At 40.4% G+C, this 17,098-nt stretch overlaps 1 protein-coding gene across 1 annotated transcript in view; it reads right to left on the bottom strand.

The window, feature by feature from the left end:
• ACOXL (acyl-CoA oxidase like) overlaps positions 1 to 17,098 on the bottom strand; it is a 341,287-nt gene that overhangs the window by 97,596 nt on the left and 226,593 nt on the right. The window contains exon 15 of the mRNA XM_058683275.1: positions 12,490 to 12,601. Coding sequence (XP_058539258.1) covers positions 12,490 to 12,601 — 112 coding nt within the window. The remainder of the gene's footprint in view (positions 1 to 12,489; positions 12,602 to 17,098) is intronic.

Genomic DNA, 17,098 nt, shown 5'->3' with positions numbered 1-17,098 from the left:
TGTTCTCTGTTATCTTCTTCTAAGACTCCAATCACATATATACTAGAGTATGTGATCCTGCCCCACAGGTCATTGAGGCTCTGTTCATTTTATCAATCTTTTTTATTTCTATGCTTTAGTTCAAATTATTTCTATTGATTTGTCTGTTCACTGACTCTTCCCTCTGTTCTGTCCAATCTGTTGTTAATCTGTAATCTCATCCAATAAATTATTAATTTATTGATAATATTATCTTTTTTAGATTTATCCCATTTAGTTCTTTCTTTTTAAGAATTTCCAAAAGTCTTCTGAAATTTTAATGTATTATATCCCATCCACTCTTTAATAAATTCACTGTATGTTTTCAAAAGCTCTTTTCTCCTAATTTCAACACCTGGGTCATTTGGGGAGTCTTTTTCTGTTTACTGGTTTTTCTCTTGATTATGCATTACATGTCCTTATTTCTTCACATGTCTGATAACATTCTATTGTATATTGGACAATGTGAATGATCTCATTCTAGATCCTGTTGTGTTCTTCTAAAGAGTGTTGAGGTTTTTTTCCAGCATTAAGTTAGATCACTAGCAGATAAACTTGGATTTGTGGAGGCTGTTTTATGCTTTGTCAGAAAGAATATTTTTGGTTTTGCCTTTAGTCTGTTTTAATTTTACCTTTAGTCCTTGGGTGAATCTCTTTTCCTGGGACATAGTCTTATACATAAGGTAGGGCCCTCCTAGGACTTCATTGGAAAGCCCCTTGACTTTGCCTTACCCTTCTAACTTGGCAGGATTCAAATTACAAATTCTGCTTCCTATGTAGTAGGCAACAGTTGAATTCTCTGCTCAGCTCTTTAATCCCTCCAGATTAAAAATCCCTTGAGTTCTTTGGGGTCTTGTCCATCCATGGATATTTCATACATGAGTCAAGGATTTGAATAATGTTCATACACATATTTTGAAGTTTCCTTCTCTGTGGTTCCCTCCTTGTTCTGGATTTTTTGCTTTGATTTTCAGTCTTTCTGACAGTCCCAGACTCCATCTGCTGAACTCCTCATGACATTAAGATTGTGGTTTCCGTGTGATAACTTCCTCTTTAACCTAAGTGCAGGAAAAGGCTTTCCAACTGTCAGTTACAATTCAGAGACAATAAAAACAAATATTACTACATTTAACTACATAAAAGTTAAAAAAATTTTTTTTTTGCATGGCAAAAATCACCACAAATGGTCAAAAGACAAGTGACAAACTGGGAGAAAAATTATGCAATGTGACAAAGGGCTAAGATCTTTAATACAGAAAGTAGTCCTAAAGATGGATGGACAAAAGACCAAAAGCTCTATGGATAAATGGGAAAATGATATGAATAGACAATACATGAAAAATATGTTAAAATGGCCCTCACACTGACAAAAACTGTTCACTCACTTACTTACACTTTTTAAAAAAATTTTTTTAATGTTTTATTTATTTTTGAGACAGAGAGAGACAGAGCATGAGCAGGGGAGGGGCAGAGAGAGAGGGAGACACAGAATCCGAAGCAGGCTCCAGGCTCTGAGCTGTCAACACAGAGCCCGACGCAGGGGTGGAACTCACGGGCTGGAACTCACGGAACTCATGACCTGACCTGAAGTCGGACGCTTAACCAACTGAGCCACCCAGGCGCCCCTCACTTACTTATACCTAAAGAAGTATAAGTTAGACCAAAACAGAGACACCATTTCTCACCTATCAAATTGGGGGTTGGGGGAAGCATGAGGACAGGTTCTGTTGATGAGACTGTGAAAAAATGAACATTATCCGGTGGTGAGGATGGGGGCTAGGAATGCAAAGTGGTACAACTGTTCCGAAGCAGAATTTGACAATATCTAACCAAACTACATATGCACTTACTTTGGGCCCAGTGGTCGAATTTCAAGACATCTTCCCTGGAGATACACATTAAGCAATACTAAAATTTATATGCATATGGCTATTTACTGCGGCATTATTTCTAGTTGAAAAGTACTGAGAGGAAGATTAAGTGCCCATGTATTAGAGAAGGGTTAAGTAGGTGACAGCACATCCACAGCATATTATTCTGATGCCATTTGAAAAAATGAGATGGATCTCTATGAAGTGATACAGAGTAATTCCCAAGACATACTACTGTTAAGTGGGGGTGTGGTGGGGGGAAGTCTAGAAGAATATCTATGGCATGCTATCCTTCATGTAACAGAGAAAGCAATATAAGAAAATACACATGTTCTTGTGTATTTGGGGGGAGAAGAATAAAGGAAAAGTAAGCTAAAAACTAAATAAAAATAAAAAGAACACCTCTAGGAGTATGTAGAGGGGAAAAAGGGAAGAAATAAAAGTGTGGATGAGTATACCTTTCTAAAAGCTTTAAGTCCTGGAGACTTAGTAGTGCTTTACGTAGCTAAACCATGAATGGAGTAAAATCAACCAGGAAGATCCCAAAGTAGGAACAAATAGGAACAATTGAACTTACATAACAAACAAATAACATAATCTCACTAAAGGATATGGAGAAGGAAACGAAAGTAAATTGGGAAATACTATTCTGTTTCGATACTATACGCCAAAAGAAGAATACGATATTCTAGTTAGTAAATGCGCTTCTCACAGAGGTATGGGTTAGCAATTCTGAAACTACTTACTGTGCATACTAAGGAAGATCAAATAAATAAGCACATATTAGACAATGAAATCCAGGTTTCTCACTGTCTCAGAGAAAGAAGTTACGAATAGCAAAGAGGGAAGGCTAGAATGAACCTTGTGGTTTTGGATTGGAATCAGAGGTATCAGCATAAGCTTGTGGTCTATACACACATATAGGTCTTGTGAGAACGTGTGAGTTAGCAAACATACATTTATTTCCTAGCTTAGAACAGCTAGAAGCAGTGACACCCCAGCAATCATCAGCACACCAAGAAACCAGGTGTTGGTTTTTAAATACCATTTTCCAATAAAAGGAAGCGGGGTTTCTTGGAAAATGATGATATGTCTGGCAGGGAAAATTCAAGGTATGATACATTTTGTGGCAACAGAAAATAAGGAAGTGCTTACTAAAAAAGAGAATAGTGACATATCGAAGGGATATAAGGAATAAGTAGAAGGAGCTCTCAATAGCCAAAACTGGAACAATTTGAGCAAGAAAATAAATAATGATGGTATCAGACTGCAGCCCAAACACAGAAACGATATTGCTGAGTCTACACTGATATAAATAATAACTAATTGAATAAATAAGTAGTTGCAGGAGAAGGGACAGTTCTTGGTTCTAATTAACTAATGTAATCGGGATGGGGGACACAGAAATTCCCCACTAGGCATACACCATAGTATTCGTCGTTTCCAGGAAGATTCATAGATGGACACGGGTAAAAGTTTGAGGAACAACAGGATATCTACATAATCAAGCATCAGTCTAATCTCTGCTCTTGGTGACTGTGTTACCTTGAAGAAAACACTAGCCTTCTTCATCCTCAGGTTGCCTATCTGTAAATGAGCGAGTTTGACTAGTTCACCCTGAGGGACCCTTCTAGTTCTCACACTCCAAAGGAAATGACCACACCTCCCAGGGAGTAATCAGGAATACAATTTTCTTTTCCTTTCCTTTCTCTTCACTTCCCCTTCCTTCTTTCTTTTCCATTCGCTCCCCATAGTAGGTTTCCCTAGGAAGAGAATTTAGGGTGCTCTCTATGAGAGAAAGGTGGAGTAAGTCAGAAGTGAGGGAAAAAGAGAAAAATGCAACTGGGCTGCTACAGGGTGGAGAAGAAAGTAAGAGAGAGGAACACATCACAGAACAGAAACATTTCCTATGACCAGCAGCAACAAGGGGAAAGTGCCAAGCTAATGCTTGGGAGCACCATCCACCGGGGAAGCAGGTGCAGTCAGCCTCAGATCTTCTTGCCCATCCACTCTGGGGTCTCACAAGACCAACATCTACCCTTTCCTCAGCCACCAAGTACGGCTTGCTGTGAGAAGTGGCAGTCAGTTACCCTCTCCCTTTCTCTGGAGTTACAGGACTTTAAGCCTTATCTCTCACTGAGAAATGGGCACATGCTCCCCATTGAAGGAATTTCAAGCACCGGTCAGCAGAGAAGGAGCCACACTTCTGCACAGGTGGCCTTTGCATAGGCAGCACCCATGCTGCGAAGATACAAAGGCCCCTCCATCAGACTGTCCTGGTCTTCTGATCATTTCCTCAATTCAACTTGAGTAAGAAGATGCATCAATATCAATGCAAAGTATGAACTCAGGAAATTTGGTTTCTAATCCTGTTTCCTAGCTTTGATGATCTGTCTCTGGAACAAAGCTCTTGGCATTTCTGTGCTATGAGATTTTTAGTAAAACATCTGCTATTCAGGCCACTATATTGGCTTTTAAAAAGGTAACAAACACAAGCCAGCTGCTGTCACTCTCTTGTTCCCTCTCCCGACCCTCAAACTCTCAGAGAAGCACAAACAAACCGGCACCAGAGTTTTTCCTCTCTTTGGGCTTGTCGACGATAGCAGTTCCAAGATCCTCTCCGGATCTACCAGCTACCTGGTGACCAAAGCTCCCGAGGACCTATGACCGATGGACATCATTGCAGCCCTACCTGCAGCACCAGCCATGTGTATGCCATCCAATACCTAACACAGTACCTAACACATTTTGCACAGACAAGAACTCAGATAAGATTCCAAACCCCAACCTGGTGACCTGAGCGAAGATGCTGTCAGTCTAAAATTATAACAAACAAAATAGCTGGCATCATCTGTTAGAAAGACAGTCTTTACAGAAGTACTCTGGCTTTATTATGTTTTCAAGATCTAAATTAAGAGTTTTAAAGGCACACACACACACACACACACACACACACACACACACGCAGTCAGGTGGCGCGCTGACCACAACAGTAAAAAACCATATACAGAAAGCTCTAGAAAGTCACATCTCTGATAACCTTATTTCCAGCCTCCTCACCAATTCTTCTCCATCCAAATCGCAAACTCTGAATAAGGAAAAATAACTTAGGGTAGTTGTTTCCAAGTTAGTTTACTGTCCCTGGATTTTGAGAATGATTCATAATGTTCATCGGCAGACTGCTTCCCTTTTCACTTTAACTCGGCCTTGCAGTGTGGTGGAGGGCACCATGAATCAGATTTGTAAAATCACTCTTTTCCAGGTCATTCTTACACACGCTACCAGTGTGGTAGAAGAAGGTTACAGGTGCTAAGAGATGGAACATGAATCAGCTCCCAGTGAACTAGAACTATCACCCGATCTGGATTCACATCCCTCTACCCACCCAGTGTTTGTTATGTATATTTGGAAATAAACAGTCATTTGTTAAACATATTGTTTACGGAGGGCCTATATTTTTCCCCATAGCTTTTTCTCCATACAATGACATAAGTCCTTAACAGAATATTCTCAAAGCGACAAGCCATTGTTTACGAGTTTACTTTTTCTTCCCACTAACGGGAAAATGATGTAGCAGTCTTGATGAGCGAGATTTGCAGCATGACTTTGGAAAATTGGAGAAGGGGGGCTTCTAAGGGAAGCTATGGGGCTGTGCTTCCTTTATGGCCACCAGCACACTGAAGGACACTTCCTGGCCCTATTTTCAGTTTAATTCTGGGTAAGAGGCAGATAGGCTATCTAATGTGAGAAGAGGCTGGCTAAGTAACTCTAAAATAAAAAGAGCATTACAAAAAATGAAGAAGAAAAGCCGATTTCTGAAGCCCATTCATATTTTCACCCCTTTAAAAGATTCTGAACCAAATCACAGGCTTGTTTTTACAAGATCTTGGCATTCTAGATGAAATCACCCACCTTTGGACATTGCACAAAGACTATTGTCCCAGCTCCATGTGAGTTAGATGTTCAAATTACTGAACAGATTGTTTTATTTCAAGATATACCAAATTAATGTAGGTAGACACAAGCCAACATACAGCTAGCTGAATAAACAGCTGAATCAAAAATACAAACTAAGATATAGAAGTCAATATTCTTTCCTCTAAGCTTGTAGGCTTTGGCATAATTTAGCACTTAAGTTATTTCATTTTCGTGGGTTACAACTAGCAGACTTATCCCAAGGCAGAAGCATATCTTAATAATTTGTGGTCTTCCCATGCTTAAGCCCTAGAAAATTGTTCTGCTCAATGAATATTTAAATTGACCATGAAAATAGTTACGTTAATGATAGCAGCTAAGATAATTAACATGAGGGCAAGGTTTATTATTTTTAAAAAGTTCTTCTCCTTCTCCTCCTTCTTCTTCCATGTTCTACCTTATTCCATCCTTGCAGCAAGTTTGTATTACGTCCACTCTTATTATCCCAAATGTATAGATATAGAAGCAGAGGCTCAGAAGCAGTAAAATATATTTGTCTGATTTGAAAACCCTTGTATTTCCTTGCCACTCCATGTGCCTAATTTTCTTTTATGTTCAGAAAACACGTGTGGGTGCAAATTTTCTTTTCTCAAAATTAGAAAATCAATACTCATGAACAATTTGCTCTCTTGCAGAGAACAATTATAAGTAAAAAATGGCTCTGAAAATTTAGTAAAGTACCAGGGAGCATCTAAATACCATGCCGAAAACAGAATAAAAAGTAGGTATTTTGCAGGGGACCTATGTTTCTAGTGTCAGTAAAATAAAAATACAAAGAGAAGATGACAGGCTCCCAAATCCTGACGATAAAAAAGTTAGAAAGCTGGAGAAATAAAGTGTTAGGAAAATGAATGTGGAGAAATGCATGGCTGGGGAAGTACAATCTGGTTCGACATTTGTGGAGAACAATGTGGCAGTATGTAAAGCCTAAAAACTGCACACTGTTAAGAATGTTCCTAGTGGCACCGTCTGTAATATAAACTGAAACCCAAGAAGCATTAGAATATCGTACAATCATGCTCTTATTGACAAAGAAAGAATGCCGTCTCATTTTATTAAGTGGAAATATTGATTAAAACATTACAAACTCCTTTTGTATTTTGCTTCAAAAAATGTGTGCATCAGTGCCGAAGCTCTTAAACAATTTTTGCTTGCAGATCCCATATTAGTTATCTATTGCTGTACAACCGATTATCTCCAAATTTAGCATCTTAAAACAAAGAAACTTTTGTTATCTGACATGGCTTCTGAGGCTTAGGAATCTGGGCATGTCTTGAGTGGGTGCTTCTGGCTCAGGCCTTCAGGAGGCTCCAGTCAAGTTGTTGACTGCCCTGGTCCCCGTCGTCTCTGAATATCTGAATATGGCTGGAAGAGGCACCTCCGTGCTCATTCACATAGCTTTTGTCAAGACGGTTCAGTTCTTTGCCAAAGTTCTTGCTCATGACGTGGTTTCCCTCAGAGCGAGGGAGAGACAGAGAGAAAGAAACTAAGACAGAAGCCATGGTGTCTTTTTAACACGATCTCAGAAGGGACATCCCATTACTTCTACTGTATTCTATTGGTTGCACAGACCAGCTCTGGCACAGTGTATAAGGATGTGAGTAGCAGGAGGGAGGGATCCTTGAAGGCCATCTTGGATTCTATCACAGCCCATCCTCATCCCTTCCCAAGGGCCACAAAAATCTCATCCCATTACAGCAGTGATTCAAATCCCAGAATCCCATCATCTAAGTCTAGCCTGGGTACAGATTAGGTTTCTAAGATGTCACTCCTTAAGTACAGTTCCTTTTGATTTGAAGGCTTTTTTTAAATATAAAATTTATTGTCAAATTGGTTTTCATACAGCATCTAGTGCTCATCCCAACAGGTGCCTTCCTCAATACCCGTCACCCACCCCCCCTCCCACCCACCCCCCATCAACCCCCAGATTGTTCTCAGTTTTTAAGAGTCTCTTAAAAACTGATTTGAAGGCTTTAAAGAGACAAGTTATCTGTATCTGGCTGTACATGGCCAATATACAATAGTGGGAGAGGACTGGATAACCACTATACATATTCATGCTCAAAAGGGAAGAAAATGAGAGGAATAAAGGGGTCAGTGATCCATAGAAATTCTGAAATCCAGCTGATCAAATGTCAGAAGTTTTTGTTTTTTTTTTTAATTAAGATTCAGTCCTACCCATGTCCAGCTGTTTTTATTCTCCACAGCCCTTGGTTTTCTTCCTCTGAGGCATTCTTTCCATTATCATGAAAGGTCCGCATCTTTGTGACTGAGTAGTTTTCTCAGCCTGCTCTCAGCTTGTAGAAGTTTCATGGCTCAAAGGCTCTATTCATTTTGTGCTATCTCTGTACCTTTCAGCACAAACTGAAAAATGTGACTGATATAATTCTCTTAGAAACTTTATACATCTTCTGTGAATCTTTTTTGGGGTTCAGTCCATTACACAAAAAAATCCATATCCACAAATCTCTTTGAGATAGGCCTTCGGGGTGTGGAGAAGGCTAAAGAAGGATGCCTTTAAAAGCACCCTAGAAGCCTACAGTTGGACTGAAAAGATCTGTGAGGCATACCCTTAATCTCTTCAGAGGGCCTTTTGCCCTACTGAAGACCCATCTTTGATCTTTCTCAGTTCTTAAAAGGATTTCACTTACATCTTGGGCTTTATCTTTAGACCGTGCATTCCTGAGAGTGCTCTGGATTATATCTTTGCTCTGAAGCCATCTTCTATGTTTCTTTTGGGTAGGATTAGGTCTTCCAAAAATATATATTGAAGCACTAATCCCCAGTATCCGTGAATGACACCTTATTTGGAAATAGGGTCTTTGCAAGTTAAGATGAGGTCATCCTTGGAGTAGGGTCGGCCTTAGTCCATATGACTCGGTGTCCCCATAAGAAGAAAAGAGGATATAGACACACAGACTGAAGAATGCCACACGGTGACAGAAGCAGAGATTGGAGTGATGCGGAGACAAGCCAAGGAATACCAGTTGCCAGGAACCACCCCTGTGGTACTTTGTCATGGCAGCCACAAGAAATTACAAGATGGTGAGCCTGGGAATCTTCAAAACCACGGCAAGTCTTAGTTCCTTCCTGTTAAACACTGTTTCCTTCAGCTTCTGTCTTTTGGCGTTGTACTCTAAGCAGCCAGAAGAAAGCAGACCCTGTGGACACTTTCAGGCGCTGAGGTATGTTTTCCACTTTCTGTATCACTACAGACACAACAGTGTTGCTTAAGTTCTGCCGCTCCATAGCAAGAATCCCCTTTCCTCCAGTTTCCAATAATATCTACTCACTTTCCTGTAAGTCCTCACCCACAGCTTTATCAAAGCCCAGACGGCTTCTATGAACGATTTCTTCAAGGCATTTTAGGCTTCTATTGAGCTCTTCTTCTCTAAGACTCTTCTCGAAGCTCACTCCTGGTTCCAAGACCACACCCACATTTTGAGTTTGGGTTACATCATCACCTAGCTTGAGGTGCCCAAATCTGTGTGAGGTATCTATTACTCTGTAACACACTGCCCCCAGATTTAACAGATTAAAACAAACGCTCATTATTCAGAGTTTCTGGAAGTCAGGAATGCAGAAGCTGCTTAGCAGGGCCGTTCTGGCTTCATGTATCTCCAGGTTAAAACTTAAGTCAGTTAAAACTCAAGACAAGGTTTCCCACAGAGTGGGCAATCCAAGAAAGAGAGAAAGAATGAGCAACAGAGTGACCAACATGGAAGTCACCATGTTTGTTTTTTTAATAATCTCATCTCAGAGGGGACATGTTATCACTTCTGCTGTATGTCACACAGACCAATTCTGGTACAGTATGGGAAAGGACTACGCAAGGGTGTAAATACCAAGAGGGAAAGATTCTTGGGGGTACGTTGGAAGCTGGCTACCACAGATATATCTTATTTGGCACATAAAAGTTCACAGTTATAGCATCATCAATTTGGCTGTGTACTGTTTCACACTTTTGCATTTTTTGTAAGATCAACATCACTAACGGTTATGAGGTGAATTATGTTTCCTCCAAAATCCATACTTGAAAGTCTCAATCTGCAGCACCTCAGAATGTGATGCTATTTGGAGATAAAGTCTTTAAAGAGGTGACTAAGTTAAAATGAGGCCATGAGGATGGGGCCCCAGTCTAGTCTGACTGATACGCTTAGAAGAGGAACAGACACCAGGAAGGGCATGCACAGAGGGAGAATCGTGTGAAAAGACATCAAGAGGGCAGCCATTTGGAAGCCATGGGGAAGACCTCAGAGGAAACCAACCCTGCTGACACCTTGGCCTTAAACTTCTAGCCTCCACAACTGTGAGAAAATAAATTCCTATTGTTTAGCCAACCAATCTGTGGTGTTTTGTTATGACAGCCCAAGTAGACTAAAACACCAACCTTCTGAAAGACATCTGAAAATATCTTGCTGTTGCCCAATCTGTATTTTTTTTAAAAAATCATTTTTGTTTTGATGTATATAAGTATACATCAACATATATAATTAGATTTTTCTATATAAAATGTATATAATTAGATTTATTTCTAAACTAAGCATCTATGCTTTCATTAGGAGAACTAAAACTCATTCATTTTATAGGCCATTTTAAATCTAATGCTCTAATCTAGAGGCGGATGCTGGAGGGATTTAAGTCTCTTTATAATGGAAGTGTATGAGAAGATGCCTCTCCCATGATTTTTTTGTGGATTGAATTTAGGGATCATATTGTAATGGAAAAGGTGTTTTCAAGGAATTACCAGATCAGTGCAGTTGAAGACCAGATTGTTAATCTTTTGGGGCCAGAGACAGAGGACTTGCACTTAGCCAAATCAGACAAGAGTCAAGGGGATGTCACAATGATCAGGAAGCAGATTTCAAGAAGCAATCCCGGAGAAATTCTCAAACCAAGGAGCCCTCTTAAAACAGCCCTCTCGCCATGATGCAGGCAGAGCAAAAAAAAAAAAAAAAAAAAAAAAAAAAAGCAGCGCTGGGGAATCTTTAAGGACCCTAAGAACATGCTTTCTAATTTGTTCCTTGCTCTGCCTCTGATTACACAAGCTTCTGGTCGTTTATTTATCTTTGCTGTGTCTTCTGTAGCGATTTGGATAACAGGCATCCTGTGTTTGGTACTCATATTAACTTACAATGTAATGAGACGTATCTTAACCTAGGTTCCTTTAATGATCAAAGTCAGAACAAAACAGTGTCTTTTGCCTACTCTGCAATTAAAGTAAGAGATTGAGCATGTTTTTACTCTAGCTTCTATCTCACCTTAAAATATATTATAAACCCAATCTATTGTAGAACCAGTGAGTCAAATTTTTTTAATTCATGTTTTTCCCCAAAACACATTTTTAGATTCTGAACTTTGCAACTATTTTTTTTTAATTTTTTTAAATGTTTCTGGTATTTTTGGGGCGCCTGGGTGGCGCAGTCGGTTAAGCGTCCGACTTCAGCCAGGTCACGATCTCGCGGTCCGTGAGTTCGAGCCCCGCGTCAGGCTCTGGGCCGATGGCTCGGAGCCTGGAGCCTGTTTCCGATTCTGTGTCTTCCTCTCTCTCTGCCCCTCCCCCGTTCATGCTCTGTCTCTCTCTGTCCCAAAAATAAATAAAAAATGTTGAAAAAAAAAATTTAAATGTTTCTGGTATTTTTGAGAGAGACAGAGTACAAGAAGGGGGAGGGGCAGAGAGTGAGGGGTACAGAGGATCTGAAGCGGGCTCTGTGCTGTCAGTACAGAGCCCATCGTGGGGCTTTAACTTGGGAACGGCGAGATCATGACCTGAGCCGAAGTCAGGCACTTAACCGACTGAACCACCCAGGCACCCCTGAACTTTGTAACTAGTTTTAAAAAAACACCTACTTATTGGTTGGATTTAGGGGGACCACAAATCCTTTTATATCTTGGCCTCCTTATGTTGGAGCTATTAATTTTGATTTTTTTAAATGTCCTATAGAGCATGTCTTTGAATAATTTTAAGAAAGGCCAAATGAGTAAAATTGTTCCCTTTTAAAAAATTTTTAATGTTTGTTTTTGAGAGAGAGAGAGAGAGAGCGCGCGCGAGCATGAGCAGGAGAGGGGCAGAGAGAAAGGGAGACACAAAACTCAAAGTGGGCTCCAGATTCTGTGCTGTCAGCACAGAGCGCGAACTCACGAACTATGAGATCATGACCTGAGCTGAAGTCGGACGCTCAGCTGACTGAGCCACTCAGGCACTCCCAATGGTTATTTTTTAAATATATCCAATGTACATTTTCCCCCCAGGGAACAATGTGTCCATTTAACACAGAGACCATGATTTTTCAATTCCAATAAGGGCTAAAAATTATGCCAGTCATCAACTTCGATGGCAGCCAAATGATGGCTTGCAGGCGGAATTCGAAAAGTCAACACAAAAGGGTTCAACAGCAGCATCAGGGCCTCAGAGCAAGTGGGGCTTTCAGGGCAGACAAATGCCCTGTAGGAACTCCAGCCACTTCCAGAAGCTTCTGATTATCCTGACTTATCCTCTACTACATTTAGCAGATAGTTCACCAGCAAGAATATGCCTTAAACACATGTCAAAAGGAAAAAAAGAAACACACACACACACACACACACACACACACACACACACACACACAAAACGTATCTTTACCTTGTAATGAATTCTGGCCACCAAACTCCGGCGAAGAGCCCTTTCGCGAAAATTCACTGCTTTCGACAGAAAGGCGAGATTACCGACTGTGTCCACATCAAATGCCAAGAAACTGATGGAAAAACACAGTGACCATTATTATTATTTTGTCCTCACCAAAGAATTCAATTTGAGAAAAACAGACAGGGTTTGTTCTGTCAAAAATAAATTTTTTTTTCCAATAGAAAAGTAGTGTAAGTACAGTTGAGCCCCCTTCACCTCTCTCACTCGCCGTATTCATGCTTCTCTCAATATTCTGATGGGTACCTGGCTCTAGTTTATCCTATGTGGTTGTCCTTATGGTGTAAAGATAATTTGGCTTCCTGCTTCTTTTCACTTACTATTGTATTAGAGATAGTTAGTCAATATTTTATATAGTCTTTCTTCATTAAGAACTATATAATTTGCATCCATTGGGTTTATGATAATTTTCTCAACCATTGTTGGGCATTTGTTCTAATGATTACAAGTGAATATTGCTCATCAAATACATCTGTCACAAAGTATTTGTCAAAGGCTAACATTTCTTTTTTTTTTTTTTTTAAACTTTTTTTTTTAATTTTTTTTTCCAACGTTTTTTATTTATTTTTGGGACAGAGAGAGACAGCATGAACGGGGGAGGGGCAGAGAGAGAGGGAGACACAGAATCGGAAACAGGCTCCAGGCTCCGAGCCATCAGCCCAGAGCCTGACGCGGGGCTCGAACTCACGGACCGCGAGATCGTGACCTGGCTGAAGTCGGACGCTTAACCGACTGCGCCACCCAGGCGCCCCCAAAGGCTAACATTTCTTAAATACATAATGTATCAGGACCTGTGCTAATTACCGCTGTGAATTATTCAACAATCTCAAAATTTCTACGATGCAGATACTATAATTATTCAATGTATAGTTTGGGAAACTGAGGCTCAGCAAGTTTCAGCAGCCTGCTCAAGGTCACATGGGCAGAACATGCTCAGGCTCGTGTTTTGTCTTAGGGAACACTTGCATTTGAGGAAAGAGGAGGCCAAGAGGTCAGTGAGCGGGCTGTGGGCAAGTGCAGGGTAGAGTGTCCTGCAGAGATAATGACTCTCTTCAGCAGGTAGTCATTTCTATCTTCCCCATCTGGCAATGAGGAAACTGAGGCACAGGGGAGGTAAGAGACTTTGGCACAAAGAGACTCAAAACACCTGTCTCCCTTAAAGCCCTGCAGGCTTTTCATGTGGCTCTGCCTTTTGTGCTAATTTTGCACCCTCCCATCCTCTGCCCCATGAAACTTCTGTTTTTGGAACTTGGACAGACAGTGAAGGGCTTAATTCACACTTACGTCTTCCCATAACTTAGCCACACCTTTGTGGCCCCCTCGCCCCATATTCTTGGAAAATAAGTTGTCATAAGACCCAAATAATTTAGAGTTTCATTAATTAAAATTAAACCCACAAGTAGCTGTTGTTGCTTAATCAGAAGCCATAAGAGAAACATTAAGAAGCAATTGATACAGTGCTTTTGAGAATGCCAAGCACTGAATTAATAATTTCCCTCCGTGTAGACAGGAAAGATGGGAGGTCATTTTCCTGCCAATTATCAGGAAATTTAACTTGTATCAATACTTATTCTGAATCTGGTCATTAGAAAGTTGAGCTTCTGTCCTAGTTTACTTAACAAAAAGTGAAAGAACTCTCACATTGTATTGAAAGGTATGTTTCAGTCATTCTAGAGACTTACTATGAAGCCTAGAGACTGTGAATTTTGTTATTAGAACCTATCTTTTTTGTAATGTTTACTGTGGAATACGATCCACTTGAGGTTGTGAACTACATGTGCTACAGGATGTGGATCTCATCCACCTGCCCTATCATGAGTCACATGCCAGGCACAACCACATCACATAGCTTTAGAAACTCACCCAGCATAAAAAACTGTGAAGACCCTTAAAATTAGGGATATCGCTAAAGGCAACCTCCTTGTATTTTATAAGAAGGTCAAAATGACTCTAAATTTAAGTTAAATTCGAAGGCACATCATCAGTCATCAAGGAAATGCAAATGAATACCACAGCGAGGTAGCATTATATGTCCACCAGAATGACTATAATTAAAATACTGACAACATCAAACGTTGACAAGGATATGGAGCAACCGGAACTCTCATACTTGTTGATGAGGTGTAGAATGGCAAACCACTTTGGAAAAAGTTCTCATAGTTTCTGATAAAACTAAAGAAGCACATACCCTATGACCCAGCAATTCCACTCCTACTATTTACCTAAGAGAAATAAAAACACATCTTCACAAAAAGGCTTGCATATGAATATTCACAGCAGAGCTACTCAGAAGAATGAAAAATTCAAAACATCCCATGTGTCTCTCCATCAATAAGAAAATGGAAAGCAAATCCTAGTATATCCGTAATATAGAACACTACTCAGCAATAAAAAGGAACAAGCTAGAACACATGACAACATGAATGAATCTCAGAAAGCATTATGTCATGTTAGTAAGCCAGCCACAAAAAATACATACTGTATGGTTCCACTTATACAAAATTCTAAAACAGGATAAACTAATCTGTGGTAGAAAAATATCAGATTAGTGGCTGCATCTGGGGAGGTGGTCACAGGAAATGACTGAAAAGGGACATAAGAGAACTTTCTGGAGTGGTGCTAGTGACCTATTACTTAACAAGAGTTATACAGGTATATATCTGCATTTGTCAAAATTCAGTTAATGCACAGTTAAGATTTGTGCATTTCATTGTATGTAAGCTCTACAAAGGAAGAAAAAAAACTGTAACCAAATTTTGAACTCTAGTGAATAATGTTCATGCTGAATCATTTAGAAGTATGCTGATGTCAGCTGTTTAGTTTGACATGCATCAGGGAAAAAAAGATGAATTGATAAGTGCGCTGAGGAATTGATACATGGATATACATGTGATATAACAAGCACAGTAACATGTTAATAGTAGAATCTATATGGTGGGTTTATAAATGTTCACTACACGTCTTTCAATTTGGTCAATACTTGAAAATGTTCATAATACAACATGGTAAAACTTTTCAGCATAGTGCAGAACTTCAACTTCCTCAGCTCCCACACCTCCTAAGGATCCATGGGGGTGATGAGGGCAGCCAGAGCTCCGCTGGCAGCCCCAGGGAGAGAGGGAGAGGCAGTCCCAGGGGGAGGGGAGAGGCAGCATTCATCAGGACAAGGGGACAGAACTGAGCTGTTGCAGAACCAGCTACAGCCACTCTCAGAGCCACGCCCTGCCTCCCTCACCTAGTCTCTGGAGACTAATTCCTCCCACAGTCCAGATGAATGGGTAGCTTCTGAGTGTCCACACAAATGACTGCCTACTTGGAGGCATTTCAGGGCACCAGGAAGTCCTCAGCCCATCCTTCTTCACGCCCCCGCCTGCTCGTGGGTACGTCTCTCATGAGTTGTCAATATGACCGCCATCTGATTGTAGGTTCCATGAAGGCTGAGAACCCACAGTCACTGCTGCATCACCGACACTGACAGAAGTGCCCAGGGCACTGAAAACATGTTGGACGATAAAGGCTTTTCTCAAGATACATAAAAACCAGAGCAAGGTTTGGGGATGTAAGTAGATAAACAGACTGAATCAGTAAAACCTGGATGTATGCGACAGAGATGTATACTGTTTTAGAGGTTAATAAGCGAGACAAAAATAAATGGACTGGAACTTTCCAAATATTTACAAGTGGAATACTGCCTTTGGCACATCTCAAGTCTATCTCGGAAAATTTGCTAGGAATATAAATTTGCATATGGGTGAGGGTCTGCTGTGCCTTCAAAATGATGGAAACGAGCTCTGCTCTGCTATGTGGAAAAGAAATGAAAGGGAAGATTATGTGTTGCCAGTTTGGGAACAAGTTTCCTGAACGAATGGAGCTGATTCCGATGGGAGTTGTACTGTTCTTTCAACTCCTTATATGTTGGATAATTTTCAAACTGAAGAATTGGGGGGGGGGGAGCTAACAGTACTATACATTGCCCACTCAGGGCTAGAAATATTAAAAAGATGCAGTGGCTTTACAGAATGTGCAAGGACGAATTGAGACATTACAACTAATAACAAGTTAAGTGAAACAGTCCTAGAATATGGGACCTGATGTTTTCAAGCTTTAAGATAGATTAGAGTTTGAAAAAACAGGAACCCGACCAGTATGAAGGAAGGAAGGAAGGAAGGAAGGAAGGAAGGAAGGAAGGAAGGAAGGAAGGAAGGAAGGAAAGAAAGAGAGGGAGAAAGAAAGGGAGAGAGAAAAAAGAAAAAAAAGGACAGATTACATATTTCTTAATTTCACCTTATGCTAATAGACATGAAAAGTGCCACACACTATTATTTATTGTGTTTCCCATGTTTTATTTATTTTTATTATTTTTATTTTTTTTTTTTTTGAGAGAGAGAGAGACAGAGTGTGAGCAGGAGAGGGGCAGACAAGGAAGGAGACACAGAATCTGAAGCAGGCTCCAGGCTCCAAGCTGTCAGCACAGAGCCCGATGCAGGGCTCAAACTCATGAACTGTGAGATCATGACCTGAGCTGAAGTTGGACACTTAATCAACTGAG

Source organism: Neofelis nebulosa, chromosome 9 (genome assembly GCF_028018385.1).
Source record: "Neofelis nebulosa isolate mNeoNeb1 chromosome 9, mNeoNeb1.pri, whole genome shotgun sequence".
Taxonomy (NCBI): domain Eukaryota; kingdom Metazoa; phylum Chordata; class Mammalia; order Carnivora; family Felidae; genus Neofelis; species Neofelis nebulosa.
This window is presented reverse-complemented; position numbering and strand designations above follow the sequence as displayed.